Source organism: Anopheles cruzii, chromosome 2, assembly GCF_943734635.1.
Source record: "Anopheles cruzii chromosome 2, idAnoCruzAS_RS32_06, whole genome shotgun sequence".
Taxonomy (NCBI): Eukaryota; Metazoa; Arthropoda; class Insecta; order Diptera; family Culicidae; genus Anopheles; species Anopheles cruzii.
Window position 1 is genome coordinate 45,214,871 of NC_069144.1, and position 24,857 is coordinate 45,239,727.

At 51.6% G+C, this 24,857-nt stretch overlaps 7 protein-coding genes across 9 annotated transcripts in view; 2 read left to right on the top strand and 5 right to left on the bottom strand.

The window, feature by feature from the left end:
• Positions 1-161: 161 nt before the first annotated feature.
• Positions 162-1,137, top strand: LOC128277793 (enoyl-CoA delta isomerase 2). Its single transcript, XM_053016319.1, has one exon. The coding sequence runs from the start codon at positions 292-294 to the stop codon at positions 1,084-1,086; it is 795 nt and encodes a 264-aa protein (XP_052872279.1). The 5' UTR covers positions 162-291; the 3' UTR covers positions 1,087-1,137.
• LOC128277794 (28S ribosomal protein S28, mitochondrial) lies at positions 1,132-1,934 on the bottom strand. The gene is made up of 3 exons (XM_053016320.1): positions 1,589-1,934; positions 1,412-1,533; positions 1,132-1,349 (listed from the first exon to the last, which is right to left on the bottom strand). Exons 1-3 carry the CDS (start codon positions 1,856-1,858, stop codon positions 1,229-1,231), a joined length of 513 nt encoding a protein of 170 aa, XP_052872280.1. The 5' UTR covers positions 1,859-1,934; the 3' UTR covers positions 1,132-1,228.
• Positions 1,935-2,335: 401 nt separating this feature from the next.
• On the top strand, positions 2,336-4,503 carry LOC128278009 (regulator of nonsense transcripts 3A). Its single transcript, XM_053016639.1, has 2 exons — positions 2,336-3,050; positions 3,115-4,503. Exons 1-2 carry the CDS (start codon positions 2,429-2,431, stop codon positions 4,419-4,421), a joined length of 1,929 nt encoding a protein of 642 aa, XP_052872599.1. The 5' UTR covers positions 2,336-2,428; the 3' UTR covers positions 4,422-4,503.
• Positions 4,504-4,555: 52 nt separating this feature from the next.
• Positions 4,556-6,972, bottom strand: LOC128278024 (exocyst complex component 6). The gene has a single exon (XM_053016657.1). The coding sequence runs from the start codon at positions 6,907-6,909 to the stop codon at positions 4,609-4,611; it is 2,301 nt and encodes a 766-aa protein (XP_052872617.1). The 5' UTR covers positions 6,910-6,972; the 3' UTR covers positions 4,556-4,608.
• Positions 6,973-7,222: 250 nt separating this feature from the next.
• On the bottom strand, positions 7,223-12,079 carry LOC128267584 (leucine-rich repeat-containing protein 38). 2 transcript variants are annotated; one of them, XM_053004460.1, is made up of 5 exons: positions 11,967-12,079; positions 8,920-9,143; positions 8,264-8,407; positions 7,782-8,196; positions 7,223-7,711 (listed from the first exon to the last, which is right to left on the bottom strand). In XM_053004460.1, exons 2-5 carry the CDS (start codon positions 9,118-9,120, stop codon positions 7,359-7,361), a joined length of 1,113 nt encoding a protein of 370 aa, XP_052860420.1. In that variant the 5' UTR covers positions 9,121-9,143; positions 11,967-12,079; the 3' UTR covers positions 7,223-7,358. The 2 variants fall into 2 exon arrangements, with proteins under 2 accessions (XP_052860420.1, XP_052860421.1); XM_053004461.1 differs by having other exon boundaries at positions 11,837-12,012.
• A 991-nt stretch (positions 12,080-13,070) lies between these two features.
• On the bottom strand, positions 13,071-14,781 carry LOC128278284 (probable hydroxyacid-oxoacid transhydrogenase, mitochondrial). The gene is made up of 4 exons (XM_053016974.1): positions 14,664-14,781; positions 14,504-14,594; positions 13,406-14,440; positions 13,071-13,347 (listed from the first exon to the last, which is right to left on the bottom strand). The coding sequence occupies exons 1-4, from the start codon at positions 14,714-14,716 to the stop codon at positions 13,123-13,125; spliced, it is 1,404 nt and encodes a 467-aa protein (XP_052872934.1). The 5' UTR covers positions 14,717-14,781; the 3' UTR covers positions 13,071-13,122.
• A 2,194-nt stretch (positions 14,782-16,975) lies between these two features.
• The window catches only part of LOC128268202 (uncharacterized), a 12,473-nt gene continuing 4,591 nt past the window's right edge, over positions 16,976-24,857 (bottom strand). The window contains exons 3-9 of one of the 2 annotated variants that reach the window (XM_053005236.1): positions 21,572-21,896; positions 21,425-21,510; positions 21,144-21,290; positions 20,678-20,992; positions 19,219-20,532; positions 18,844-19,152; positions 16,976-18,766 (exon numbers count right to left, since the gene is read on the bottom strand). In XM_053005236.1, coding sequence (XP_052861196.1) covers positions 18,005-18,766; positions 18,844-19,152; positions 19,219-20,532; positions 20,678-20,992; positions 21,144-21,290; positions 21,425-21,510; positions 21,572-21,887 — 3,249 coding nt within the window. In that variant the 5' untranslated portion in view covers positions 21,888-21,896 and the 3' untranslated portion in view covers positions 16,976-18,004. The remainder of the gene's footprint in view (positions 18,767-18,843; positions 19,153-19,218; positions 20,533-20,677; positions 20,993-21,143; positions 21,291-21,424; positions 21,511-21,571; positions 21,897-24,857) is intronic. The other variant, XM_053005237.1, reaches the window with a different exon arrangement.

Below are 24,857 nucleotides of genomic sequence, written 5' to 3' on the forward strand. Positions count from 1 at the left end.
ATCAACCGTGTTGGTCTCCCGGGGGGCACTCGCCGCTTGGTCGACGGTGAGTGCCCGCTCGATCGGGCTGTCAAACGACGTGCGCGAAATCACGAATGGTTTCGTCGATGAACAGGGTTGAACAACCTACAAACCGGACCATTCCTCGACTCCGCGAAAAATAATATAAAGTCCACACCACGTACTGTTATCGTACCGTGCGTTATCAGCGTGAATCGCCATTTGCTGTCGTTCGTGCGGTGCCACCTGTTCAAGTTAAGAGCGTGTCCGCCACAGTATTCTGCTCTCAGAATGGCCAGTGCAACAAAACAACAACCGGTCCACCTAAAACTTGACCGCTTTGGAACGGTTCTGCGCGTAACACTTAACAATCCGCGTAAAAAGAATGCCCTCAACAAGCAGGCGTATCAAGACATTGGGAACGTCCTGAACGCGGCCAACAAGGACGAAACCGTGAATGTGGTCGTGCTGACCGGAAGCGGGGACTTCTACAGTTCAGGGAACGATATAAGCTCCATTGTGGCGGAAGAAGGCCCCGTAGATGAGAAGCTGGCGCAAGGGAATACCATTCTGCGCGACATGGTCCGCGCATTCGTCGCGTTCGATAAGCTGCTGATTGCGATCATCAACGGACCGGCGATCGGGATCGGGGCCACAACGGCGTTGCTCTGTGACGTTGTTTACATGGTGGACACTTCCTACCTTTACACTCCCTTCACCAATCTGGGGCTGTGCGCCGAAGGATGCTCGTCGTACACCTTTCCGCTACTGATGGGCCGCAGCAAGGCCTCGGAAATGCTGCTACTGAACCACCGGATGACGGCACAGGAAGCCCTCCGGTTCGGGGTGGTTGCGGACGTGATAAAATACGATGAGATTAGTTCAAAACTATGGCCACGAGTTCTGGAGTACGGTGCCCTTCCGATTGGGTCAATCATCACCACCAAGCGGCTACTCAATCGTTTCCACCGCGATCAGCTGTTCGAAGCGAACGAAAACGAAACTAAGGCACTGAGTGAACGTTGGCAGACGGAAGAAGCACTCGAAGCGGTAATGTCGTTTATGATGAAGAAAAGCAAAATGTAAACTGTGTCATCAGGTGTCAATTTGGGAACATCAGGGAAATAAAAGTAAGAATAGGTAACGCTATACCCTTTGGCTCTATTTTTCGTGCAACGATTCATTTGGCAAGCTCCGTGCTACGGGATCGTGCGGCAGGTGATGATATTTACCCTAGCAGCTGGCAGTCGGCTTCGAGTAGCGTAAGATCTTTGTTCGATCCCAAAAACCGTGTTGACAACTCAAGATCCTTCACGCGCATCCGAACCCGTGCTCCTCGAACGTAATCCCTGCGGAACCCGATTATCAATTACGATCGCCAGTGTTAGAAACCAAAACTCGTGCTACTTACTCGCCATTTTTCGTAGGCCTTGTGCAAACGCAGTGAAACTTCCATCCAAAATCAATGTATAGGTCATTCTCGACCACGTGGAATACTTTACCGGTCACAATCTTTCCTTCCGCGTCGCCTAACTAAAAGACAGTCTAAGAGGGTTCAATTCTTCGATTCACTCGCTTCCTTACTCACATCGACAAATTTGGAGTTCCGTAGCAGTGAAGCAAACGTTTTCGGGGGCTCGTTCGCAGGTTCCTGTCGTAGCGATTCACTGTGCTTCTGATAGGCTTTGGCAAAACCTCCAACCTTCGTGCTTGCCGGTGCTTCCGGATCGGAGACATCCTTCCAATCGCTCGGTGGTGCTGTGTCGGTACTGAAGTGGGCCCCAAAAACATGGCGTGATGACTGGAGGACTCTCGAAAAAGCCGGACGTTGACTAGATAACCGCAGCAGCAGGCCCATAATCTGGCAGTCGGCTGTGGCCGGCAAAATTCCGCTGACTCGAAAAGGGAAAACAATCAAACAACACAGTGCCGGAGGACTCGATGTTTAGAATTACACAATGTGACATTCGTAATCGACCAATCGACGTTCGCTTCCATCATCGACTTTGTTTGACAACGCCACTGAGAGCCCTGAATCGATGGAACGGAATCGGATACATTTTCGCGGGAAACATCGGGACTCTTTTTCCTAAATTTACTTGTACACCAGTATTGCACAGTTGATGAAAAATCTCCCCTCTTCCTTAGTTACTTCTAAATGAAAAGTATCGTACCGCACCGTTTGTTTAACTTTCCAGAAAAGCAGAAGCCGGTGCCATTCCCGAAGGACGAGCTCGACGAAATCGTAATCGTAATGTCAAATAATCAAAACAAAATTGTGTACCGTCAACCTTTTTAGAAGACGTGCTCAAGCGAATGCGTGTGCAGAGTGTTGAGGCTACAATCTCACTTAAGTGCCCGATCGGATTGGTATATTATTATATTGTCATCGGCGACCGATGACTGAGGCGGCGGCGTAATTAAGCGAATGGACCATCCCAAGTCGGGGCCGGACAAGCCGCGCAGAGAGTCGCCCGCTTCGGCCGGTGGCGGCGGTGCGGAGCGAAAAGTGGACAACAAACCGAAGAAGGACAAAAAGGACAAGGGCAAGGATGGGACCGTCGCGGCAACGGGCGGTAGCAAGCGGAGCAAAAAAAGCAAAAAAGATACCGCGAAACCCAGGACCCGGGTCGTCATCCGCCGGTTACCGCCATCGATGACGGAGGAAATGTTTCGCGAGCAGATATCGACCGACGATGTGCTGCCGAGGCACGAAGAGTTCTACTTCGTGGGGCCGGATTGGTCGCTGGGCGTGAACGCCTCGTCACGGGCCTACATCACCTTCACGGATCCGGCCGATGTGTTTCGCTTCACGGAGAGCTACGATGGGTACACGTTCGTCGACAGCAAGGGCGCCGAGTACCCGGCCGTGGTGGAGTACGCCCCGTTCCAGCGGCTGCCCAAGAATCGGTCCCGCAAGAAGGACTCCAAGTGTGGTACGATCGAAACCGACGATCACTTCATTGCGTTCAAGGAAGCGCTGGAAGCGGAGGAACAGGAAGCCCAGCATGGACGGGGAACGCAGGAATTCAATTTTAACCTGGAACCAGGTAAGTTCCGACACTGGCAAGCTCAAAGCTGTCACTAAACGCCCAACAATACGTTCCATTCCAGAGGAGAAAATCGTAATGACGCCGCTGCTGGAGTATGTCGCACAACGGAAGCAGGAGAAGCGGGATGAGCGGCGCCGGAAGCAGGAGGAAAAGCGAAAGGTTCGCGATGAAGAGCGGCATGGGCGTAAGACTCAGATTGCCAAAGCGATGCCGGAAGCGATTAAGGAAGAGAGGGAAGTTACCGCAATCATGGTGCGAACGGTCCCGTCGAGATTGGATCCGGCACAAAACGCATCGAAAGGATCGGCGAGTGGCTCGGACAAGAAAGGCGCCGAGGGGAAGGGTAAGGACGAGCGAAAAAAAGATAAGAAAAAGGAGCGCAACAGGGACCGGAAGGAGGACGAAAGTAAGGCGACACAGGCGGCCACCGACAAAGCGGATGGTGACAAAAATCCGCCCAAGAAGCAGGATCGCGAAAAGGCGGGAAAGAAACGGGAAAAGGACAAGGCGAAGGAACAGGATGCGCGACCTCACCAACAGCATCCGAAGGGTGAACGAAGTGAGAAGCACCGCAAGGAACCGGCCGCGTCTGGCAAACAGAATGACCAACCGTCGAAGTCCTCGTCGAACTGTCCTCCCACCGGGGCGGCGGTCAAAAAAGAGATCAAGAAGTACAGTGAGCGGCGCAAGGAAACGCGAGCCCGTGCGGAATCGCGGTTCGCCGAGCAGGACAACCAGTGGTCGGTGGATGGCGGAGGAACGGACCCAACCGTTCCGAAGATCGACATTAAGAAGAGCATCCTCACGGCGGACGTACCGCCATTCGTCCCGAAGGAGAAGACGATCACTATCCTGCGCAGTCCTGCGTCCACGGCCTCCGCCAAACCACCTTCACTGCCTCCAGCCGAGCGCTCTTCATCCGCTGCCCAAAATTCCTCCTCCGCGCGCGACGTACCTTCTCCGATCTCAGAGGAAACGAACACGGACAACGGAAAGTCACCTTCGCCGGACACACTGGTCAGTGGTGATCGGCCAAAGGACGATCACATTCGTCAGAAGCTGAAAGAGGCGCGGGTAGCGCGCAAAATACGCAACAAGGATCGGCCCTCGATAGAGATCTATCAACCGCGCAAACGGATCGTGGCCGGCAAAGCCGAAGAGGAGCGTGGCGGGCGCAGTGACTCCGATCGTCCCTCGGACACACCACTGTCAACGGCAGCTTCGGGCGACGGCACGGCAGATCGGCGCCACCGGTTGACGAAAAAAGCTTCGTCCAAGGATGACCGTAAGAACGCACGACGGAAGAACTCAAGCGATGTCGAAGGGCAGCCCACCACGAACGAGGCACCGACCGTTGACGCCAGTTGAAGGGCACCGGGGGCGGGGAATCCTTTGATTTGATGTGTAGCTTTTACCGTCTCGGGGACGCAATAAATCTGTGGAGAACACGCGCGACTCATAATTAAGTAAGCAATCGTAAACGCTTTATTTCTACGATCGTTTCGCTGTAATACATGTACGAGTTCTAATCTAAACGGATGTTTGAGGGGGTGGCCTAGTTCTGTCGCTCGGCCAACTGCTTCAACTGGCGTAGCACCGTTTCGAGCAGCTTTTTCTTGTCGCGTTCCGATTTCGACTTCATCAGCGACAGCATCGACTTCTTGTCCGCTTCCCGGAGCTTCTCCAGCACCACGATGATCGTGGATGGGTGCACGAGCGAGTACCGATTTTCGTCCTTCCCGAAGTCGTGCAGATAGGCACTCCAGTCCTCCGAGATCAGCAGGTCCAGTAGCTGGCGTATTTCGGCAAAGTACTTTGACAGATCGCCTTCACGCAGACCCGGCACCGGATCCGACGAGGCAAAAAGCTCGAACTGCATCAGATCGAGGTTGATCTGGTCGAGGGCGCCACCCGAAATCTGCCGGATGTCGTCCGACAGAATGAGCTTCGAAACCGTCGTGGCGATGTGTTCGCACGCCTTCCGACAGGCGCCCTGGGCCACACCGGGCAGAATGTACGAGAAGCTCTGGAAGGTGCTCTGCAAGAACGCGACCATATCGGTCACGAATGGGGACGCGTGGCCGTACGATTCCGGCAGCATCCAGTCGTAGCCCTCGAGCTCCTCGAAGAATTCGTCCAGTTTGCAGCACAGCTTCGTTGACACCTGCTGTTCCGCCTCGGAGCGGGCCACGTGGAACATGGCGGACGGCGTCTGCGTCACGCTCTGCACCGTGCCCGTCATCTTGCAAACGAACGAGTCGAGGAACGGGCCCGCCTTCTCGAGGTACTGCGTGTCGATGATGATCTGAATGACCTGCATCAGGGCCAAACTCGGGCTACGGAATACCGCCGACAGGCAGCCACTGAAGCTGCGGGTCAGCAGCAAATTGGCCGCCTTCCGCACCATGGCGGCGATTTCGTTCGGCGACAGGGTCAGCTCCTCGGAGAACTTCATGCACGCGTACATAAACTCCATCGCCTGGTGGTACACCTCGGGGACCATGCGCGAAAACGGGAACTTTTTCGGAAACGGTTGCGTCTCCAGCTGCTCGGAGTGGAACGGGAAGCGTTCCAGGACCGCATCGTACTCGTCCTGGTTGTGGGCCTCCAGCGGCAGAAAGTCGCTCCGATCGAGAATGTCTCGGAACTCATTCACCCAACGCTGCAACAGTACCTCGTTGTAGTGATCGCGCATCTCGAGCAGTAGATCCCACAGCTGGGACACGGTGTAACCGTAGTTTTTCAATGTCGTTATGCTCAGCATGATCAAGTTCTTAATACGCAGCAACACGTTTGGGTCGGTACAGGACGACGAGGACATGCTAAGCACGTTGACGGCGCGCGACAACGACGACGACCACAGATCGTCGAGGTACGTCTGTGTCACAACGTCCCCTCCGGTGTTCATCACGTGATCCTCGACCACAAAGAAGCCCACGATCGAGTAGATGTACGTCTTGTACGCCTCCAGATTGTCGTGCATCGTTTGTGGTGCCTGCAGGACCAGCTTGGCCTGATCGCGCCGCTGCTTTCGGTAGTCCTTCTCGAAGTACTCCTTATCGTTCAGCACGGTGTAGATGTGAAGACACCGGTAGATGGGTGAAAAATCGATCAGATCCTGCGCGTTCACATCCTCATCGTCATCGCCGAACACACTGCCGGCGGGACCACCCCGTTCCGCTAGCTGCCGGTACTCGGCGATGATCGTGTCCAGATCGCGCTTCTGCAACTCCTTCGTGTGCTTCATCGCAATCTCCCCGATTTTCGGCGAAAACTTGCGTATATTCTCGAGAAACTCGCGAAAATCCTCCTCGGACGATTTCTTGATGTTTTCCTTGAGCCGCGGAATCGTGTCGCGCATCTGCTGCGAAAACCGGTATCCGGCCACCTTCGGGAGGTACTCGTTTTCGAGCACCTCCAGCGTTTTCAGGGCCGGATAGTAGCGCTTTTCACGCACTTGCCGCAACAGCTTGCTGTAACATTCCAGCACCGGCAGGCAGCTCGACAGTCCCTCGATTGCGCCCGCAATGTTGCCCTCTACCTTGCGTGCCTTCACCAGCTCGTTGCCCTTCGCGATCACTCCGGCCGATGCTTTGCCGAGGGAATCGTTCAGCGTCAACACTTCCTGGTTCAGACCCTGGGCCTGTGACTTCACCAGCAGCAGCTCGCGGATCGAATCGATGAACCCCTGATAGTACAGGTTGCAGATCCGCTCGATGTCCTTATCGTGCGATCGGATCCGGGCGTCCAGTTGCTCCGACACTTGGTCGTGCGAATTTCCCTCGAGGATGGTGCGAAACGTTGGGCCCCAGTAGTCGTCCACCGCCTCGATGTCCTGCATCGAAATGCTGCCCATCGTCGATCAGTTAGTTCACTTTCCAATCCTCAAAACCCGATAATTCCGCACAGATTGGGTCCGAATTTGATTACGTTTTCGTCATCAAACGTCAAAATGAGTCGCTGGGTTTTGTTTACATCGCGGCTGATGACGCTTCGTTGGGGAGGGGAAGTGATGATTGAACAAAGCCACAACAAATCCCTTTGGGAACGAGCGACTGCGCCGAAAGCGGAAAAGCGGAAATCGGTTCACATGGGGGATAGAATAAACACATTTTAAAGGCAATTCGGTACTACGGGAGGACGATTCCCAGTTTATTACATTGATGGCATATACAATCTTAGCTTAGTTCATGGCAACGTATTCGCTAATATTTACATCGTTTCTACTTCACTAGTTCCTTAGTTCGTCTAGTAATAGTTTAGTCTTGTGAAATCGCTACACGCCTAATTATGATACCACCGCCGCTAATCACAATCACTCAACAATTTATCACTCTTGACCCGCTCACCGCTCTGGGCCTCTTGGGGCACGGTTTGGGCTTGGGCGGACATTACCCGATTGATATTGTCGCTTATCGCGATCGGTTTCCGATGTTTCGGACCACCCTTCCGTTCCCTTACGTTCCGCCGGTGCAGGCAGTACAGGATGGTTGCGAACACAATGATGCAGCCCACGACGGCGGCCGAAATTTTCATCCACGCCGTCTTGGCTTCGGTGTCTAGCTGGCGAGAATTCCGCACTTCCATGCACTGGTGAAAATCGGCCACTTTTTCCGCGTCGAGCGGGACTCCTACCTGCGCCCGACACTGGTCTTGTTCTGCAAGTCAAACCATTTTCTCGTTTTAGTAAATCGCGACACTTCGACCCTCTACAATTTTGATACTCACCTAACGATGTGAGCGGTATGCAGTAGAGCGGAGGGAACATTACTTTCGTCCTCCGGAGGGTCAGTTCCGCCGTCAGTATCTGGCACGAACAGACCGCTATTTGGGTGTTGTTGAGATCGAGCGTTTTTAGATGGCACATCGGTGAAAACTGCTCCAACGTGAGCTTCTTCATGGGATTGGACGAAATGTTCAATTGCCACAGGTCGGGCAGAATTCCAAAATCCGGTAACCGTGACAGCCGACAATCCGGAAGACCTAGTACCTGAAGCGGCGCCTTGATGGGTTTGCGCAGTCGCCCCAAATCGCTCTCCAGCTCTGTCAGAGCATTGTGTCCTGCGTACAGATTGCGTAGCACTGGAAGCTCGAATATCTCCAACGGTATGGTTTTCAGCGCGTTAAACGAAAGATCCAGTGCCTGGTGGAAGGTTAACCAAACGATTTAATAACCAAGCCCATTGGGGCTTGCATGTGTCTTAACATACCTCCAGATTCGTTAGACCGCTGAAAGTACCCTCCTCAATGTTTTGGATCATGTTTTCAAACAAATACAGATACTTAACGGCACCGTAACGGGAGAAGGATTCCTGGTCCAAATCACGGATGCGATTGAAGCTGAGATCGAATATCTGAAAGCAAGTGGGAGCAGAAATGTTGTAGACATTTAGAATAACACCCTCGTACGAAGAAAACGAGAGCAGCAGACGCGCCCGGCTTCCCCAATAAGAACTGACCGCCACGAGATGTCGGACAGTGCGATTGAGTTAATTGATTTCAATTGGTTTGTTAGTTTACTCCTCCGAGACGACTCGGTTCGTGCTGGTCGGGTGCTTCCCTAGCAAGATCGCCGAAGCAGTAAATTTTGGATAAGAAACCGAGTTTCGGTTGGCCAGATGGCGATGGTGAGGTGAGTGCGATGTTTACTATGCTAAGTGTGGGCCCATTGGTTGAAGGTTAACCTGTTGGCCACTTTGTGGCACACGTATTCCCCGGTAAATTTAACACTTTTCCGATAAAGCCAGGACTACCCGTGAGTGGATTGGCTGGTGGCCCCAGCGCCAATTGACCTCAGCCAATTAATTGCACTCCCGATCGTGCGTGGTCGGTAAGAACCCTTCTTACGTAACTCCCGTACACTTACCTCCAGATTAGACTTTAGTTGCTGCGGAATCTCCTTCAGGTTGAGGTTTGCACAATTGTAGCCGATCATTTTGTACGTCCGCTCCAGCTGGCACCGCTGCGGTCGATCGAGCTCCGTCGGTAACGTGGCAAATCCGTTGGCATAGCTCAGGGTAAGCATAAAAATGGCCGTCATCATCGCCGGGGGACTGGGAGGGAGCATTTTGAGCGTACGGCAGAAGCAACCTGCAATCCGACGGCCAATTAAAAGCATTGTTTTATCATGATTGTCTAGGCAATGGCAAATACACGATCGTTATGACTCGTCGATAACGCGCGGTGCATAGGCTCTCTAATTAAACGACTCGTTAAGCTCGCTTCAAATTGCAGCCACATAATGTTCGTTCACGACTGCTTCGTAGAACTTTTGCTAGATAAGAGGCCGGTTTCCATACTGTCACTCGGCGACCCGTTCTCTACGATGCGAGTTAAATATTGTTTACAGACAAACCAATCGATTGCCTCTTCAAAAAGCCTTCGAGCTAGCAGATAAGATAGATGCACATTGTTTTACTTTACAGCACGTTCCCAGGCATCGATGGACTCGCCACTCGCTGATGATCGGGATGATGCAAGGCCGGCCTAGTTTAAACCGCGGTGCCCCGTTTTTGGCCATTCACGGCCGGTTTGGGGTGTGGCTTTCGCAGTCGAGGTTCTGGATTGTTGGGTTCGCGTCAATCGAATTGTGCGTCAATCAAACGGCCGTGTCGGCGCGTCCCAATTGCCTTTGAAGGCAAAAAGCCGAGTCTCCCATACGCGGGACGTCGTTCCTGGAAAACCGTGTTTGGGGCGACATGGTTGAATGCACCACAAACGGCAGCGTTCGATTTAATTCAATTTATTATCGTTCGCTCACAATTAAACCCGGTTCCCGTTGGAAACAGATTGACAAAAGAATCGATCGAGTTTACGAGGTGTTTATAGATCACACACATGTATTTTTTTTCTTAAGCCAATCGTCATCGAGTGAAGGACCAGGGGACCCCATCGACCAGAACCATCATCATAGTTGATAGTAGATGATGGTAGTTTATATTCCAGAAAAGGGGAGGTTGTTCGAGAGACTACTAGAATCGTCGCCAGCGTACCATCAAAACGTGCCTGCGACAACATTAAACAAATGAATCACTTTTCCATCACATTTGCTAATTCTAATGGCACTCTGCACGTCTCGTTCAAGCGCCGCACGGTGTCGAGTGACTGTGAACGTGATTTAATAGCACTGCACAATCCATCACACAACAGTACGGTGACCCTCGATGAATGTAACCTCGATCACTGAATCGTTCAGACCCCCCAGAAAACATACTTTTCACCCTGTTTATGCTGCACATAACATGATCGACACACGGTGGACCTACGAGGTGGCAAAGTTTAATTTTAACCGAATTTCCGAAAAGCCGCTTGCCCGAGGTAGGGTTCATCAGATGCACCGGCCGGAAATGCCAATTGGCTGTCAACGGGAGGTTTCGAAAAACGTAAACCGGACACGACGAGAGCACCCGAATCGGTTCGGATCAATTAGCGCTGTCGATCATTTCCACACGGTGGTGTGGAGGTTGATCGGTTGGGAGTCCGTCCGTCTTTCCGTCTCCATAAAAATTAACAAAAGTATCTCGCGCCATGGCTCAGCTGTGTTCCGCTTGGGCCCCCCACCGGGGTTGTGCGAAAACCGAGCCACTCCACGCAGTGCGTAATCGCCCCCCATAAAGTGGATCTTCACTCGTTGGGTCCGGGTCAAGTTGCCAGCCGAGGAGAGAAAAACTCGGTTAATTGATCTAATTTCGTTTAATTGAGTCAAATATGTAGCGAGAGTCGATTGTTTGCCGGGGTAAGATCTAACTCCGTTCCGTTCTGGGGAGAGTGGGGAGATCGCGTTGGAGATCTTGGAGTCGGGCAACGCTACACTTAACTACAGCTACAAGCGATGCTGCGGCAGATGCACACGATGGCGTGCACATCTATTGTTTAGAGCACTTCCTCAGTGGCCTCCCAGTGGCCGCGCGGCATCATAAACTAAAGCGAGAATTATGACCGACACACGGACCGTAAATCGGACCGATAGGAAATGGCGCGTTGTTGCTGGTGGACACTTGACGTCGGATTGGCAGCGGTGTTGTGTGGTGGTCATAACACGACAGAATCGCTTGTTGACGAGACGGGCGACCGACGAGCAGTTTTGTCCCTTCCGGAGTCCGAACCACTTGGCGGAAGAGGCGCGCGACTATCTTATCAATCAACGGTAACAACTCTTTACGGCCGCCCATCGGATAAGGGGAGCTTTTAAAGCGCAACGTCATAGTGGGAACCGATGGGTCATCCATACTTAAAAAATTACCACTCAGTTTTAGTACGGTCACGGTGTGTGTGTTGCCACTGTTTAATGGAGTATCTGTTGCACAATTGACGAAAGGTGTCGGTTAATTAGTGAAACAGCAGTTGGACAACTCACACTCTGGTGGAAGCGCAATAACCCGGACCGGGACTTCACACGGAATAAATCGGAAGGGAAATGTTTTTCGGTTCTGGTCGATCGCTCTCGTTGACGAACACCCGGTCAATGCTGGTCCGGTAAACATTCGAAACTAACCCGCGGCCTTCGGGACTACGACGCGGGAACCGTTCCTTATCACGAAACCAAAAGCCACCCGGAGTCATTTGTCACTTAATTTTTCGTCGTCACGGGTACGCACTCTTTTGATAAGCATCCGCTTTGGCTACGGGGACAAAACAAAAATGGAACCTCTTCATCGGAGCTTCAGCGGCGTAGATAAAGCGGCGTGTTTTGGGTGTCTTATCGGAAGGATTCCACTAGATCATAAACTCGAACGTCAAGGTCTTATCTAAGCCTCCATCTCGAACTTTAACACCGATCTCACCCAACACACTCGACTCCGATCGCCATCTTGTTTGCTCCTATCGTTCACGCCATGCCGGAGGCGTCGTTGTCGAATTGATGTTAATTAAACTGCTTCTTAATGGTTTAAAGTAGGCTTCACATACACGTACCGCTCCAGATTTCGGGGCTGGCATGTACAGGAACCGGGCGCAGCGTGTGACCGTTCCGGGCGCTCGACTAGCTGACACTAAATCACTAACTGACGGATTCAAAATCACTCTCGGGGTCCGCCGACGAGTGTGCGCTCGATCGGTCCGAGTTGAGCGGGAGCGCGTCACGTCGGCCGTTGGACAACGCGGTCCGCTTATTGTGACCGCGGTCTTCTCGGTCAGAACGCATCTCAGCGCGCACTCTCCACGGTTATCACTGCCTCTGACGAGATGATAATAGAGGATGGTGTGTGCGTTGTTCGGAAGGTTACCGACTACATTGGTCCAGCGATGAGCTGGGCAACCTGTGGAATCGTGCCACACCGACACAGAGGAACCGGCCGTTCCACGTTTGGTTTCGCTAGGTATGCGTTACGGCGGCAGGGTTTCCTGAATCATTTCTCCTTTCCTCCTATTTGTCGCATCGGGGTAAAAGTGATGGCTTTCGGGTTCTACCTGGTTCGATTACCTGCCCAAGGTCGTTAGGAATAGCCAACAATTAGACACATATTTACTCTAACAAATATCTAAAGTTCCTTCTTCGCATTGCTGATCTGACGAATGTGCAATAAATCACGAGCAAAACGGTTTGGAAGCAATATGTATGGCCACTTGTCGTAAAACTCAATCCGTCCGTACTGAGCCAGCCGGGGTGGCGTACCTAACAAGAGGAAGCGTTGGATGCTTTCGCTTTTACACTTACTCTCACGAGGGATGGCCAAATGGGCCTGGGCCTCAAGTAACTGTTAGGGGAAAAGAACTACTGTATGGTTGGTAATGTTCTGGCTCGGCGCAATGATTTGTCGAAATTTACGGGGCACGAGATCGTTGTGTAAACAAAGTCCATTCCACCGACGCTAGCACGTCGACAAAAGATCATTTTCGGAAGTATGTATCATCATGGCTCACCAACTAATGGGATCATGGTGTAAACGACTTTTCGTAAACAGACCCCGAACCCGTTGGTTGGTAGGTCCAAAGAAGACAGGTCATCATGAAATTGTAGTCAAGTTCAAACGGAGATTCTGCTTCTGCTACGGGTGTTCGGATAGAAGGCACGGCCGTTCCGATTTTATTTTTACGCACATAAAACTTCTCCCAGATGGCGCTCTGACGATCAGTACACGGTGAGTGAGTCCTCGAACAGGTGCGCAAGATCCGCTTCAGACTGTGCACGTGGCGCCAACTTCGTGATGCGTTCCTGGGGCAGTGTGCCTTTGACCAGCGCGGGAATGTCGGAGTACTCGAAGCCGAGGGCCGCTAGACCGTTTTCGATTTGCAGCTCGTGCATGTAGCTTCGTACAATGTCGGACAGTATCGCTCCAGCGTCCTTTCGGTGGCTCTGGAGGCGGGAAAACGAGACATTGTCACCGTACATCACACGGTGTTAAGTTCCTCACCTTGGAAACATCGGCGCCCAGAATTGCGGCCGCCTCCAGGTGTCGCTCCGGGCAGCTGGCTCCGGTGAAACGGAAAACCGCCGGGGCCGTCATCACCACCGAAAGCCCGTGAGGGATGATCGGATGGTTGGCCGTGTAGCCTTCGGGAACGAAGCGTTTCACGAGCCCGGCGATTGGGTACGACAGACCGTGGCAAAGGTGGACACCCGCATTACCGAACCCAACACCGGCCATCGTCGATGCGAGATGCATCTGTGACCGTGCCTCCAGATTGTCCGGCTGAAAGACTGCCGCTTTGAAGTGTTTGCGTATCGTGTCCAGTGCGAACCGGGCCCACACGTCCGAGATAGGATTGCTGCCCTGGTATGGTGGCCGGAGCTTCGGATTGACCGGTGCCGGTCCCCGTTCGGTATACGGAATGGCGGTGAAACTCTCCAGTGCATGACAGAACACATCGAATCCACAGTACGCGGCTACCTTTTCCGGTTGGGAGAGAGTGTGCAGCGGATCCACCAAGCCCAGTGTTGGCCGCAGCGCTTTGCTTGAAATTCCCGTCTTGGGGTGCAGTGGTTTGTGGTCAAAAATGACGACCCCGGTCGTTTCCGAACCCGTCCCGGCGGTTGTCGGTACCGCGATCAGGGGCTTCAAGGGGACGGTTACCTCTTTCGCTTTCCCGATCGGTGCATTAACATAGTCCAGGAACTCTGCTGTGCGATCGGCGCTGTAAAGGTTGGCCGCCTTGCACGTATCGATCACCGAACCGCCACCGATCGCCACGAAAGCGTCGAAGCTGTGTTGCCGTGCGAAATCGATCGCCACCTGCAAGCTTTCGTTCGTTGGTTCGATGCGCACATCGGTGAAAAGCACAGTGGACACGCCGGCATGAACCATCGAGTCCAGCCCCTGCTTCACCGAAGCCAGTTCCATCACGTTCCGGTCGGTAACGACGCAAACGTTCTTGGCGTTCAGGTTTGCCAGATCGGACCCAAGCTCGCGGGTAACGCCGGGACCGTAGCGGATCGTCGATGACGACATCTGGCAATCGGGACAGGCCCATTATTATTAACTCCATTCTTTGGCACCGGATAGACTCATCACCTCGAAAGCATATTCCTTCTCGGGCGGTAAGCTGTGTTGACCTTTCCCTCCGACGGCCACGTCCAAACGTGAATGCGCAGGACAACTGCAGCTGTGAAAGGAGTGAAAAGGGGAAGGTTTCTGTAACCCGTTACGAACGCAGGCCAAACAGTGCACTTACCTGCCACTTGTTACTGTGCGCATAAGGCTCACAATCCTTCCACGAGTCCACATCTTTAGGTACGTTGAATTAGTCCGTTGTTTCAGACTTTTCCAGCATTCTGCAAAACAACCTGTGATAAGATTTCATTTCAGGGAGTCCAAAAGGCTGGCAAGTTCCCCCTTAAGGGTTACATGTCAAAAGCCAATTTTGCCAGCGGCATGAAATGTTTCAAACCAAAACAATTTTAGTTTTAGTTTTTTTAATTCTTTTAGGGTTTCTGGGTTTAGTTTGCCAGTTTCATTGTCCAAATGTTTTTTTTCTGACTAGAGAAACAAAGTTCAACATCTAAACGTTTAAAAAATACATGAAAATGTGTATATTTAATCGCATCGCAGAGCATTTTTTCATTTTCATTTTCATTTTATTAAAAATGTTCGCCGGTGGCTTAACAAATTCGTTTGAATGCAAAGTTCTTAAATACTAGGAGGTTGGAAGAGGGATTGGAAACACGAGTGGCGGGACGCTATTGAGGGGAGCCCCAGCATGCGACAGCGAGTGCCGTAAGGGGGCATGGCGGGAACAGAGGAACCCAAGAGCTTGCGAATGGCCAGCCTGGTAAACTGCCGTTGAACCTTCTCTAGCCTGTCCATGGAGGAAGGCGACGAGGGAGACCAGACAACACAGGCATACTCGAGGATCGGCCGGACCCAGCAGCAGAAAAGAGCCCTCAGGCACCACGGATCGCGAATGCATGTTTGCGTTCGCGAATGCATGAGTTGCATGTTTTAAACATCTAAATCATTCACTGAGTTAGGCACTAAAGTATCTCTAGGTAATAGTAATAATATCATGTTAGTATCCCGTTCCGTTGCGTCTAACGTTGATTTTTGGAATAAAAACCAACGATCAACGATCATTAAACCCCAGGGTTATGTTTTTAGCAAACATGTTAGTCAAACATAAAGGCCACTACTCCTACTCTCTGTTAGGTGGTGGAAGACTTTTAATCGCGAGTTCCGACTGCGAAAATTAAATCCAACGCTTGCGTTTGTTCGGTCTGGGTACAGACTTCTTTTTTCGTTTGGCCTTTACTCGGCATGCTGCATGCTTTAAAAAAGTGGTTTTGATCTCATAGTACAATTGCTGCTTTGTGAACATTGGGTCGTACTGTTTAATTAGTGAATGCATTAAGTTTAGTGTTTGTGGATATTCCTTCAATAATATTGTGCGATATTGATTCGGCCGACCCCACACACATTCACAGAGAAACTCGCGTTCGAAGAACTTATCTATTGCTGCGAATAAAACCTCCAATCCATTGTTAAACTTGTCCTTAAGTGTACTCTTCACGTATTCTGAAACACTCTGTAAATCCTCCTGCGACAGGCTTTCTAATACTTGAAGGTTTTCCTTATTTTTTACCGGCAACAGTTCCTCCGGCTGGACGGTTGTTGCAACAACGGGTGGAGCTCGTATTTGCAGCAGTCGCCCCAACTCCGGAATCTGATTTGTCGAAGCGGACAACGCGCTCTCCGTAAGGCGCTTTATCAAACTCTTGTAGTCGATATTGGTCGGAGTTGGTGCTGTTGTTTTTGCGGGTATCCAGTAAAAGGTTGCTGGTTTTTTGGGCATTTTTCTGAAGAAACAGGAAACAAATGCATTAGCAACGCGTATGGAACACCTTATCACACGTACCTCTTCTGAGCAGCAGTAAACACATTGTCGGATACAAAATCCATCGATATATTCAGAATGTCGAACGGTGCAAGTGCAAAAATCCAAACAAGGATAATGAATAATGAAAGTTAAAAGTTAAAAACAGTTAAACAAATAAGATGCTGCCGCGACTTGTTTACACTTGCTTTGAGTAAACAACGCAAAATGATGCAAAGTGACGTCTAAACCGAAATGACGTTTCAAGCCTCGCTTTAAGCCATCAACTTTTATCCGTTATTTTAAATGTAACTTTACTTCGTTTCTCGCAGGCGGCAGCGATGTTGCGGGTCTTAATTTTATTAATTTAATAAATTGCTCCGTTATTTTATCAACAGAACAACAGAAGAACAATAGAAGGTTTCGCTCGTGCGGCAAAACATACTACTTCACGCACACACTCTCAACGGGATGAAATATTTCACGATTGTTTAAAACTGCGCGCACTTAGGAAATATTCGTTCGTAGTAATAACGGTAATAACGTTCTTAGTTCAAAGTAAAGTTAAAGTTCAAAGTAGTTAAAGTAATAACGAACGAATAAAGTAGTAGTAAAGTAGTTCGTAGTTCAATTCTTTCAAAGACCGTGACGGCTGGAATACACAGGTTCGATCCGGTTCGACAAAACGTTTATTTTATCAAATCCTTTTGTGTTGTTTATCTCGGTAGACGCCTCAATAATTTAAAAAGGGCAAATGAAAAAATACACAATTATTGAAGGCATAATAAGACATCTTTGCTGCTTACTGATATGTGGAACGGGAGGGAAATACTCTTGAATGTGCGCGATTGACTGAAGTCGGAAGTACCATGCAAAAGGTACTGCGGCTAGTTAGTACATGAATTTGCTTCCAGTTCCTGCTCCCGGTAGGTTGGGTAGGTAGAAATTGCGCTCCGTCGGTACTATTTAGTTTATTTTGCGTTCGTATCTTTCTTTGTATCCACCCAATGGCACTAATTAAAACGAAGCTGGGGACTGGTGAAAAAACGCCGGACTAATTTTGTCGTACGTTTCTCAAATGCGGACACCACGGATCGAATCGAAAACCGAAAAAGGAATGTGTTCGAACGGAGCCAAGAGGTGGTACATCAGCTAGTGTTCTATAGTGTTCGTAATAGTACTGTGTACTGCGCCGTGCTCACTATTCTGACTGCAGTACTCGGTTACCTTAGTGTATATCGGAAGAGGTTATAGTAGTGTGCTCGGCTCTCTAGCTCGGCCGCACCGGCCGCACCGGCCATTGTGGAAACAGTGGAAAAACTTATCGAATTGGCCAGCACAGGAACAAAAAGGGACCCAGCAGCGTTAAGGTGTGTCTGTGCTCTATTGGGAACTTAATAAATAACCATAAATTCTCGTTCGCTTGGCTTGCTGCCGCTTGTTTACTCCGATAAGTACTTCATAGCTGTGCGTGTTTTACTGAATGAATCTTCTGATGGGAAAAGATATAGATCCTCACCCGGGCCGGAAGCACGGTGATTCGTTTTGTGTTAGCTGCTTAATCGTGTACTCTACTGACAGACAAAAAGAGATATGTCTGTTCCCACCGTCTAGTAGATCGAAATCTAAGAAGGACCCATCTCACCACCCGTGACTGGTTTAACGGCGGCGCACCATGACGGTGCAGTCGTGCCACTAAGGCGCCATTACACCTGATTGACCGGTGCGTACCGGTGAACCTTCGGCGTGGTCGGTGCACCAATGTCCTCCGTCAGCTTCTGGTAGACGAACGAGTTCTTGGAGGCGAGGATCGCCTGGCGGTAGCGCTCGCCACGGCGTCGCACCATCACCGCAATAATACTGCGTACCACCACCAGAATCATGCACAAACCGGCCACGATGAACGCGATCACGATCCACATTGAGGACACCGCGTAGAATACGCCGTGCTCCAGGATCACCACGTCGTCCGCGTTTTCATCGTCATCGAAATCCTCCTCCACGGCCTCGTTGGCGAGCCCGCTGCCGTGCTTGCCGGTCAGAATGTCCTGCTCGATCTGCTGCAGTCCGTTGGCCGCATCGAGGATGTTCTCGCGCTCCTGCTCCTCCTCGTCATCGTCTTCCTCTTCGTCGTCACTGTCGTCTTCCTCGAGGTCACTGTCCAACGACTCGTCCGAGTAATCATCGAGCTCGTTCTTGCTGTCCACGATCTTGTTGGACTTGGCGTCGGCGCTCGTCTTCTCGAGCACATCGGCATCCGTATCGTCCGAATCTTCCTCATCATCATCGTCTTCGTAGTCTTCCTCGGTTTCGCTATACGACAGCGTCTTGTCCGTGTTGCCACTGCCGCTCTGGCAAAGTTCCCACGCAAACTGGCTCCACTGCTTCAGGGTGGCGGAATTGTCCGTTCGCAGCACACCGAGATCGGCGTGCGTAACGTGGTCCTGTGCTCCTCCGGCCATCGAAATCTATGCGAAAAGTCGTCAATAAACCATTAGTAAACGATACGAACTGGCGCTTCGGCATCGCTTTGCGCAACACGAACCTGTTTCTGCTGGAGCCACTTGATCAGTGGTTGCAGATGATCGTTGCAGCTGAGCGAGTTGTTGCGGATGTCGAGCACGCGCAGTTTCGCCATCGTCTGCAGATCGGAAACGTATACCTCGGCAATCTCGTTGTACGATGCGTTCAGGCGCTTTAGATTGGGCAGCACTTCCTCGCGCTTCGCCTTCTCTGACGAGTCCTCCCAGATGGTGCGCAGATCGCAGTCGCTAATGTCCAGATCGCTCAGGTATTGCAGCGGGTGGAACAGTTTGCTGGCCAGCGCCGAAATCTGATTGCCGGACAGGTTCAACTAAAGAAGGAAGGGGAGAGAAACGATCAGACGACCATACGGGGGCCGCGCGCTGCTCCAACTCACGGCATTCAGATTTCGGTTGCTCTGGAACGTCTTCTCGTCCAGCTCGGTGATCATGTTGTTGCTGAGGTCCAGGTCCATCAGTTTGCTCAGGTGAGCCATAACGGCCGGTCGGATCGTCTGCAGATTGTTCCACGCCAGGTTGAGACGCGTCAGCTGGGGCATCGTCTTGAACGTGTTGTCCGCCAGCTCCGAGATGTCGCAGTTCGAGATGTCCATGAAGTACACGTTGAACGTGCCATTGTACGAACTCTCGAAGCCCTCGTTTGGCAGGCGCTTCAGGCGCGGATTACTGTTCAGACGGATGATGTCCAGCACCTTGTTGCCGATGAACGTTTGGGCCGAAATCTGTTCCAGCGAGTTGAACGACAGGTCGATCTGCCGCAGGCTGCGCAGCGAGATGAAGGCCATCGGTTTGATCTTCTCGATGTGGTTACCCTTCAGGATCAGATTGGTAAGCCCGTCCATGCCCTTGAACATCTGGTTGTTGATCGTGCGAATCTGGCAGTAGCTCAGATCGAGCTTCTGCAGATCGGCCGTCACAAAGTCCACGTTGGTGCTGATCTTGTTGTGCTTCAGGTGCAGGATGGCGAGCGACGTCTTGGCGAAAATGTGGCGCGGCAGCTCTGCGATGGCGTTCATCGACAGATCCAGTTCCTCGATCGTTTCCACGTTATCGAAGATGCCCTCCGGCAGACTGGTCAGATTGTTCTCCGACAGATTGATGTAGATGATGTTCTTCAGCTCGTTGAATGCGTTCGGCTGCAGCTCCTGCAACTTGCAGCGCGAAAGGTCCAGCTCCTCGACGGACGGCGCCTTCAGCATGTAATCGGTGTACGGCGTATTGTGGTTCACGCTCTGCATCGCGCTCAGATCGTTGCCCGAAAGCGTTAGCAGTCGCAGCTTGGTATTGTTGACGAACGTGTCCGGGTGGATCAGATCGATACCCGAATTGGTTAGGTTGACCGAGTACAGCTCATCGAGCCCGGCGAACGCCTGCGGACTGATGTACACGATCGTGCAGTTGGTGATCTTGATCGACACCACGTGGCTGAGGCCGATCTTTTTGAAGAAATCGGGCCCCAGCTCGATCGGGTACATGGGTCCCACGTCCAGGACCTGCAGATCGGTTATGTGCGATGCGAACTTTTGCGTCTCCAAGTCCAACCGACTGCAAGTGGCCACCATGTACGCGTGCATATTACGCTCGCAGATGCATCCCCGCGGGCAGTAGGTGTTGTTCACGGTGTCGGGACTGTCGTCATCATCGTCCTCATCATCCTCATCGTAGTAGTAGTAGTAGTAGTCCGTTTCACCCTACGGTAACAGCATTACGGACGCGTTAGGTGAGTTTTTTTTTCTTTTGTATTATAGAGACTTTGAGCTGTAATAGCCTAACATTCGTCTCTTTTCGTTAGGTAAGTGATCAAATCATTGGGCATTGGAAAATAGGGCCACTTACGGTCTTATTGGAAGCCTTGGCTCCATCCTTGATCTTCTTGACCTGCTTTTTCGGTTTCGGCTTGGTAACCTTGTTATCGGCCGGCGTTTGGGTCTTGGTCGCCTGTGGAGTGACGCTCTCGATGTCATCATCAGCGTCACTATCGTCGTCGTCCTCATCATCGTCGTAGTGGTAGTTGTAGTCGGTGTCCGTATCTTCATCGTACTGATCCAGAATTTCCACATTCTGCTTGCCGGCGGTGCTCGTCTTCGGTTGCACGGTCGTCGTGACGGCCGGGGACGCCTTCTTCACCGGTTCTTCAGCAGGGGCCGGTTTCTTGAGGAAGGAAGAAGCAACAAACCATTAGCCAGATTGCGGACAGTGTGTGGAACTGTTGTGGACAGTGTTTTTAGGAATCGGTTCGGTGGTTCGGTGTGTTGGCTGTTGTGTGTAATATTGTGAGAGTCCCGTTCAAAACAACACTTACTATCGGGTATGCCAGAACCTTGTCTACACCTGAAAAGTCAATCGTTTCGTCCGAATCATCGTCGTACACGTCGTCAGAGTCGTCAGATTCCGCCGTCTTTGCGGCGGCGGCAGAGGAAGGTTTAGCGGTGGTAGTTTGGGAAGTTATCTAAACGGAAAATGGCCCGAAAAACAAGGAGGATAGAAAATATATAGTAGAGCGAAGGACAGAATCGACAGAGTGATGGGATGGAGGCGATGAAAGCGAATGTGCCGGCTTTGTCGCTAGGCGAGTATACGTACCACGGTCTTTCCAGTGCTCTTCAACAGTGCCGCCTCGTAGCTGTCGAAATCTTCGTTAATTTTCACTTTGTTGATGGCCACCGATCCTGGAATGGAAACGCGCTTTAGATCCGATGCACACACACCCACAGCTCGAGATATACTCACCGACGGTGGACACCTCCGGTGTATCCTTTTTCTTCTTCTGCCCGTACATCGGGTTGAGATCGACGGCTTTCTTCGTCGCGATATCGGCGTCGTCGTCCTCGTCGCTATCGACCAGGTTCTCGTTGTCGTCGACGGCCGGCAGCATCTTGTTGTAGCGCGGATCGTGCGCATTCGGTACCGCTCGGGTCGTCTCGGACAGCATCTTATCGATCAGTGGTTCCTCGGCCCATTGGCCCTCGGTGCGGAGGGCCGGACTGGAGTTCACGGCCATCGCACATAGCGATACCGCGAACACCAGTAACAACTGGTGTCTCATGGTGCAAACCTAGCAGAAGAGAGGCAGTGTTCTAAGTGGGCAGCCAGATTTGATGGACAAATATTTGTTCGCAGATCGTGCACACTGCTGCGCCCCTGTCTTTAGTGTCCCCGTCCCCGTCCTCGGCAAAAACCGGAATGGCACATTCTTTCAGCCTGCCGTAAGCAGCGCCGCCATTTGGTCTCCAAATTGACCACGTGGCTGATGTGTGGGGGTAGCACACCATGGTGTGAAGTTCAATCGGAACATGTGGTTCAAAAATAATCAAACTCGAAATTAATGACCGCAAGGCAGGGGGAGTGCGTGACCGGCAAAGTGGCACCGCGGAAGATAACTCATGAAAAATTGGCAGAGCTTCATCATCACTTGTGAGGTTCTGGAAAGTTAGATTTAAACTGCGGCCGTTTCACGCATCGTGCCCCGTGTTTACGTTTACGCAGACGGGGCGCCAAATGCGGGGTGAGAACCCGTCCACGTCCACCGACCGTTTATTTTTATGCTCACCCGGCGCCAAGAATCGATCAAGATAGAAGTGAATCCTCACCAAACCTTTTGGCTAACTAATTAACATTCCACACCCGGAGAGGAAGTTTATGATTGCGATTTGCGTCTTTCCTCCCGGCCACAACACCCATATTGGGGTGCTTGGTGCACAAACTACGTACCGTGACGACGGCGTGTCGTTGACCAAACGGAGCACCGAGCAGCGAGACTCTGTGTTTGGCTTTCCAGCGAGGATGGTTTTAGTTCAAACAGTCGCAAAGGCGACCGATAAGATAAGATACAGCCGTGCTGCGGCCTGCACGTAGAGGCCACTCTGCATGTGTGTGTGTGTTGGTTTGTGTTTTAACAACGATGACGAGTTTTTTTGTCGCCACTTGGACAAAGCTTTCACAACAGATATCGGCCCCAAAGGGGGGCGTCGTTTCGAAGAATTCCAGTGCCCCACCAGCGCAGTGCCTCTTATTATTTGCGATTCATCTTTAAGAAGCAGACCTTCGATATGGAGGGTTGCAAAATAAGCAAGATCCTCCGCAGGGCGGTCTGCTGCGAGGGTGCCAATTTTATTGTGACAGTGCGGCGCACACACACGTATCGCAAGTTTGGGCGAAAGGCGTACCAACTCAAGACGCGGCACGGTCTGTAATTTGGCGACGGTGTACTTTGCCTATTGTGTTCTCTGTGGGCCTGCGTTCAACGGGCGCGCGTTGTTGGTCTGAATAATTCATCTTCTGACGACAATGTTTCTCCCCTTCGCCGACTTGACGCGAGAAGTGAAAGCTTCTTTCAGCAAGACGAACTGTGACTCACTCAAACGATGATCGATGATTGCGCAATGATGGGTGCCCATTCGGCGGCGGTTCGTTTTGTAAATTGAAAGAGTTTCCAATTTTTCGGACAACCCTTTCAGGGCCAAATGATGGATTCCAGGTTACCGTTCTCACGCTGGACACGCCCGGGCACGTCGGGGCCTCTCAGGTCGGAAAGAGATAATTTACATTACGGGAAAATAAACTGTACGCGCGAACCGCTCAAGCCAAGGCGGCCGTGGTCGGTGGCCCTTGCAAAGCGAAAGTTGTTAAACTTTGTTTACACTTCGACCCAGCCCTGGGCCTGGGCACCACCACCACCAACGACAGAGTTTCCAACTTTCCACCCGTTCGGATAGGTGAGTTTGTGATTATCGATTTCCGACCTGAATGGCCCACAACGAATGGCGCGCACGGATGCTGTCGGATCTCCGCCGGACCCGTCTCCGGTTTCCAAATAAGGCGCTGTTCTAACACAGCAGCGCCAGTGTGATCACCGCGCGCTCTACTCTTGAATATTAAATTACCTCGCCACGTTCTCGAAACTTCAAAGGCGCTTAACGGCCCCTGCCGCGCACGCGCCCGCCACCACCCGCCGCTAATTGAAGTGAGTAATTGCATTTTAATATTCCCCGTTTCCCGACTGCGCTCACCGCGCCGGACCGTTTACGCGGAGCCGACATTTTCACAGAAAAAATGTCATTAAAAACGGGAGCTTCGAAAATAAATTCTAACGAAGGCGGTCAGCGGAGCTCGGGTGTCACAACGTGTTCTGTGTGTGAGTGTGCCGTAAAATGGTTCCATTACACCCCTTTTATGGGCTTTCGACAACACGGGCACGATCGCAGGATCGCAGTGTGATCGACAATTGAGCGGGTTTGAATGAATTTATGTGTTTACGCCATCATCATCATCTCATCGCGAGCTCGGGGTGTTAGGCCCATTAATTAAGTTTGTCGCGCGTGATTTTATGACCACGATACGAATCGCTAAACGGTAGTCTAAATCACCGCACCGCGCTCTGGCACATCTGTCGATCAAGACGTTTATAGACCGGTCGAGCTGCTGCCACTGCTGGATGTTGCTCATTACTGATTGATCTTCCGTGACCTGGAGGCACCGGCGTCCGGCCCCCGGGGGGGTGCTCAACTTGGCACGACTCGAGGTGCTGCCTATAATCCTCGGTAACCACGGTGGTGTACTAAAACGGCTGACTTTATTTGATTAAGAAGCTTTCTAATCAGCAAAGAAGCGGGTGCATTTGTGAACTAGTTTGCTCTAATAGGGAACGCGCGATTTATCATCTCTTGTCGCGCGGTAATAATGGTCCACCCCCTAATCACGTTGTGGTCCGTCATTAAATGTCCTTCCTCGGTAATAACAGAGCAGGAGGTGGTTTTGGCGTTGGTGGCACTAAATTGATTAACTTGCGCTGTGTTCCCCTTTGATTGAACTTGCCACAAGGTGGTTAATCATCGGTGCAACTGATTTTGCTCCTGAGGGACGATGAGACGTGGAGTAGGATCGTCCTGGCCGCCAAGAGGATCCTGACCGTGCTTCAGGAGGCATGGAACGACGAGCAGAGGAGGAACCCTCGAACAGAGGCACAGCAACAGCAAAGCAGAAGACAACGGACGTCGGCAGCAGCCGTCCTCCGCGA

Bases quoted from the DNA above. Each gene is read 5' to 3' on its own strand.
- LOC128278284 (XM_053016974.1), bottom strand. From the start codon at position 14,716: ATGTGGACTCGTGGAAGGATTGTGAGCCTTATGCGCACAGTAACAAGT. The intron at 14,595-14,663 runs GTAAGTGCACTG...CTCCTTTCACAG, and splicing joins CGCACAGTAACAAGTGGCAG to CTGCAGTTGTCCTGCGCATT. The intron at 13,348-13,405 runs GTGAGGAACTTA...TCCCGCCTCCAG, and splicing joins TGGGCGCCGATGTTTCCAAG to AGCCACCGAAAGGACGCTGG.
- LOC128278009 (XM_053016639.1), top strand. From the start codon at position 2,429: ATGGACCATCCCAAGTCGGGGCCGGACAAGCCGCGCAGAGAGTCGCCC. The intron at 3,051-3,114 runs GTAAGTTCCGAC...GTTCCATTCCAG, and splicing joins CAATTTTAACCTGGAACCAG to AGGAGAAAATCGTAATGACG.
- LOC128277793 (XM_053016319.1), top strand. From the start codon at position 292: ATGGCCAGTGCAACAAAACAACAACCGGTCCACCTAAAACTTGACCGC.
- LOC128278024 (XM_053016657.1), bottom strand. From the start codon at position 6,909: ATGGGCAGCATTTCGATGCAGGACATCGAGGCGGTGGACGACTACTGG.
- LOC128267584 (XM_053004460.1), bottom strand. From the start codon at position 9,120: ATGCTCCCTCCCAGTCCCCCGGCGATGATGACGGCCATTTTTATGCTT. The intron at 8,408-8,919 runs GTAAGTGTACGG...ACTTGCTTTCAG, and splicing joins AACTAAAGTCTAATCTGGAG to ATATTCGATCTCAGCTTCAA. The intron at 7,712-7,781 runs GTGAGTATCAAA...TTTGACTTGCAG, and splicing joins CATACCGCTCACATCGTTAG to AACAAGACCAGTGTCGGGCG.
- LOC128277794 (XM_053016320.1), bottom strand. From the start codon at position 1,858: ATGGGCCTGCTGCTGCGGTTATCTAGTCAACGTCCGGCTTTTTCGAGA. The intron at 1,534-1,588 runs GTGAGTAAGGAA...ACTGTCTTTTAG, and splicing joins GGAACTCCAAATTTGTCGAT to TTAGGCGACGCGGAAGGAAA. The intron at 1,350-1,411 runs GTAAGTAGCACG...CGGGTTCCGCAG, and splicing joins AGGCCTACGAAAAATGGCGA to GGATTACGTTCGAGGAGCAC.